Source organism: Salvia hispanica, chromosome 1 (genome assembly GCF_029641045.1).
Source record: "Salvia hispanica isolate PSC_SH4W2 chromosome 1, Shi_PSC_v1, whole genome shotgun sequence".
NCBI classification, from domain to species: Eukaryota; Viridiplantae; Streptophyta; class Magnoliopsida; order Lamiales; family Lamiaceae; genus Salvia; species Salvia hispanica.
In genome coordinates this window covers 17,651,313-17,656,240 of record NC_142692.1, presented here as the reverse complement: position 1 = coordinate 17,656,240, position 4,928 = coordinate 17,651,313, and the positions used below count along the sequence as shown (strand labels likewise).

At 41.8% G+C, this 4,928-nt stretch overlaps 1 protein-coding gene across 1 annotated transcript; it reads right to left on the bottom strand.

Moving 5' to 3' along the window:
• Positions 1 to 1,965: 1,965 nt before the first annotated feature.
• LOC148933354 (uncharacterized) lies at positions 1,966 to 3,741 on the bottom strand. The gene has a single exon (XM_089059833.1). It carries the CDS (start codon positions 3,739 to 3,741, stop codon positions 1,966 to 1,968), a length of 1,776 nt encoding a protein of 591 aa, XP_088915959.1.
• Between the last annotated feature and the right edge of the window lie 1,187 nt (positions 3,742 to 4,928).

Here is a 4,928-nt window from a genome sequence, read left to right as displayed (position 1 = left end):
TAGCGTTTCTGCTTTGAAAAACGTCAGATTGACGGACCCGGCCGGGTGGAATTAATCCACTGGATATTCACCCGGCCGGGTGGGACTTCTTTGGTACTCTCTGGAATCTCGCAGGCATAATTACGCCACCCGTCCGGGTGGAATTATAGGGTCATAATTCACCCGGCCGGGTGAGATTTTCTGGACAGCGCAGTGTTCGTATAACGGCCATAACTTCTTCTACCGAACTCCGATTGAGGCGTGCGAGATACCCACGCGAAGCTCTTTCGAAGACGAAGAGATTGGTATGCATTAGGGGCTGATTGGACTTCAAAATCTCCCGTAAATATTGTCTCAAACCAAGGCTGCTGCACATCCACATATTTTGTACCTTTTTCTACACATTCTTAACAAAATGGTCAACATACCAACATAATAGAGAAGTAGATATATACACGCCTAATAATAGACGAAATATGCTCAAATTCATACAAAACTACCCTCTAAAACCATGTAAAATCCAAGTATGTCAACTCCCCCAAACTTAAATAATTGCTAGTCCTCGAGCAATGCAGAAAAAGAACTAAAAGAAGACTTGGATTTAAAGGGGTTTAGACATCATCATTGTTTCAAAGAGTATGGAATACAAGAGCATATCAAAATACAAATTCTATCAAGTCAAGCCGTCGAGTGCACTTTTACTACTAACTCGTATATCACCTTGGATTCATGCTTCTCTCAAGATATGTGTATGTGTATCTCACTCTCAAAAGTGTACGTATAGAAATAATACTCTCAAATCAAAATACAAGTAGTGTTTACCATAGGCTTGTTCCAAATCAAACATCTCCTCTACTATAATGTGAATGTGAATCTAAAATCAGAAAAGACTTTATTAAGGTTGTAATGTGGCTCTTTGGACGGTAGCGAACATTTAGGCTTAAGTGGCTGAAAAGTATAAGAAGCACAAATACTGGCATATTACAAATCCCAACAAAAGACCATTTCCCATAACAAATCTCAGATAAGTAAGACTTTGTCGAACTTCTTCCTCCCATCCGGTCCCCACTTATTTAGAAACCCAACCAATAACTCTTCTAGACTTCGTCTAGCTTATACCTCCACAAATTTATTGTTTTTTTTTTCCTTATTCCTCTAGACTTCGTCTAGCTTATACCTCCATTACATTTTTTTTTTTTTTTTTTTTTTTTACAACGCCCCATATGTGCTTCCAAGTTTGTAGGCTTATCACTCTTGACGGTGACTTAAAAAAAAATTTGACATTGTGACACTTTTTAGGCTAGGAGGGCTAACTAGGGATTAAGACAAAAATATATACACTTGTGAAGGGGAGAACAAAGAATGCCTAACGTCATCTCCTAAATTCACATTCACTATGTAGATTTAATATGATTAGGAGCAAGTTCTAGAAACAACAACAAGCATATGATAAAAAATCACACAAAAAAAAAGTTTTGGCTCAAATCTCACTCAGGTAATAGCATGAATCAAGGCAAACAAGCAATTCGTTACTTATGCACCTATTACTCAAACTCTTAAGTCAAAGACCATGATAGCTTAAAAGATGGATGATGTTTTTATCATTAACAACTAGTCTTTACCCCAAGAAACCAAATTTTTTTCACTTCAAGCCTCTAAATTTTCAATCAATCACAACCAAGCAAAACAATTCTATCCTAAAACAAAATAAAAAGCAACAAAAGACAACTAATCAATCTAAAGCAATAAGATAAGTACCTCGTTAGTATCCCTATCCACCATATCATCCCCCCAAACTTATTCAAAGCTATGCAAAGAATAAGTTTGAAAAATTGGTGGAGAAGGGAGACTTACATGGTATGAAAGCAACACAAAACACACCAAAAATAAACTAAAACGATAAAATTAAAAGTTACCTACTAGGGGTTACCTCCCCTACAGTGCCTTTGGTTATCGTCGTTGGCTCGACGTCCTCCATGAGCTGCATCATGTCACGCCATAAATGGTGGTGTTGGATTTTCTGCTAATCTTGGAAGCATAGGATCTCGCCAATCTCTTCTTCCACCAAGTATTCTTCAGAGCTCCATCAGAAATTTTGGTTTCCACTTCGGGTGAATTTTCAGCTTTTGTTTTCTTCTCTTTCACTTTGGCATTTGATGCAGTCTTTTCTTTAGAAATTGATCCACCACATGAACCAAACATCCACTGCGGCAAAGAGAAATCCCCAAATGTGGACTCAATTTCTTGTGCCTTTTGGACTTCTACAACATGCACAGCTTTGCACTCCTTCTTCGTAACCAGTTCCTCTTCCTCATGACTCTTCATAGCATTGTAGATAGATAAGATGTGGCGTTTGTTGCCCATATGAAGAGTGAGCTCTCCCCTCGCTATATCTATCAATGCTTTTCCCGTTGCAAGGAATGGACGCCCCAGGATAAGTGGTACATTCACGTCTTCTTCCATATCCAACACTACAAAATCGACGGGAAATATGAAGTCGTGTACCTTCACAAGAACGTCCTCAACAATTCCTTTAGGATAGGTGACGGTTCTATCTGCCATCTGCAGTGTGATTGTAGTCGGCTTGAGAGTGCCGATCTTCATCTTTCTGAAAAATGATAATGGCATCAAATTTATACTCGCCCCCAGATCACAAAGTGCCTTTGTCTGTCTGTCATTTCCAATGACGCATGAGATGTTGAAACTCCCAGGATCTTTAAGCTTGGCCGGTAGCTTTTTCTGAATTATGGCACTACAGTTTTCAGATATGTTCACCGTCTCATAGTCAGTCCACTTCTTCTTCTTGGAGAGCACATCTTTTAGGAACTTTGCATATGTAGGCATTTCTTGAAGTGCCTCCACCAATGGGATATTCAAGTTCACCTTCCTGAAGATGTCTAAGAACCTCGAGAACTGAGCATCTATCTTCTTCTTCTGAACACGTTGAGGATAAGGGATCCTCACTTCAGCTGGAGTATGAGCTGTATGTGGTGTGGGTGAAGGTATAGTCGTGTTCTCCTTAGGTGGAGTAGAAATTTGCACTGTCTCACCTTCTTCGACCAATTCCTCCTCTTCAGCTCTCTTTTCTGTTACTCTACCCTCATTCTCGGATGGCATTGAAGGTCCCTCGTAGTTTGTTCCACTCCTCAGATGTATAGCTTTGCAGTCCTTGGGATTGATGATAGTGGTAGAAGGGAATTTTCCCGGTTGAGTAAGAGTACTCACAGTCTGGGAAATCTGGCTGATCTGAATATCAATGTTCTTCAAATGAGTGGCCATTCCTTGTACATCCGCCTCGACCTTCTCCATCCTTTGATTGTTCTGCTCCATGACCTTATTAGATTGTAGCATGAAGGACTTGAGTATGTCCTCTGTGGTCATCTTCTTGGGGTCGTTCACCATCCCATCAGAAACTGTAAATCCCGGAGGAGGCTGCAGAGCATTATTGTGGTTCCCATAAGAGAGATTGGGATGCCCCTTGTTCCCATATTGGTTGTATCCTCCCCCATTAAAGTTCGGGCGTGAGTTATTGTAATACATGTTGCCCCCCTGCTGCACGCAATTCACATCCTCCATACTTCCTTGGGGCTCTTGTGACGGTTGCCTCATCGCCATGCAGTCAAATTTCATGGTTAAGGCATCCAGCTTGTCGGATAAGGTGCTCATTGTATCATGATCCATGGTAGAAGCCACCCTATGCACCTTACTCCTTTCGTTGCTCCATCCTTCATCACTAGATGCAAGCTCTTCAATCACCTCCATCGCCTCTTCCTCTCCTTTCTTGAGAAGATTACCTCCCGCGCTGAGATTTAACTCCCGTTGTGCTTCAGGTATACATCCCTTGAAGAATGTAATGACTTGCACTGTTGGGGATAAGCCATGATTGGGACACCTCTTTAGCAGGGCCTTGAATCTCCCCCATGCATCTTTAATAGTCTCCGCAGGAATCATCTGGAAGGCAATGATCTCGTGTTGCCTCTTAATAGCCTCACTAGGGGGATAGAACTTCTCCAGGAATTTGTGGACCATCTGGTCCCATGTTCTAATGGACCCCGGTGTCAAACTCTCGAGCCAATCCTTTGCCGCGTCTTCCAAAGAAAAAGGAAACAGTCTCAATCGGATCTGATCATCTGTCACTCCATTCATTTTCGTCGTGTTGCAGATCTGAATGAACTTGGTAATATGCTTGTTAGGGTCATCTGAGGATTTGCCCCTAAAAGCATTATTTTCCGCCATCTGGATCAGTCCTGGTTTCAGCTCAAAGTTGTTGGCGTCAATATTGTTAAATACAGTTGGGTTTGCCACTCCGTGGTATACATATTGATTCTGCACCGGCACAGCTGGTTCACGATTAACCTGTCGACGCAATTCCTCCAGCTGTCGTAGGAGCTCAGCATTAGTGGGAGGAGGGGGTGGTGGGCCATTGTTGCCTCCGTTGTTGTTCCCTTCTTCGTTCTCCATCAGAAAAGGAGAATCGGGATCAAGCTGAAGATGATCCTGAACTGGTGATCGAATAGGTGAGAGGTCCCTCCAATCTGAAGATGCTCCTACGCGGTTTGGCGAAGAAGCTTGAATCTTCTTTGTGAGTCTCCTATATGCGTTCCTCTTCCGGTTTGATGCTTCGATTTCTGGATCGAAAGGTTCTAGAGGCAAGCCTTTAGAACGTGTGTGCATACACCTGAACAGGAAACACAAATGTGAAAACTCGAGAAATTAAAAGAAAAATAAAGCAGTAATGTCTGAATTAGTAATCTTGATTATTATCACGATATCAAGCTATTTAACACAAAAATTGTCCCCGGCAACGGCGCCAAAAACTTGACTCAACTTTATTTTACCCAAATAATACCCGCAAGTGTACGGGGCTATCGTAGCAAACAGCAAGCAAGAGTATATCGTATCCCACAGAGACAATTAAGTGTAAACCTAAGTACCACGAACCAATTTCA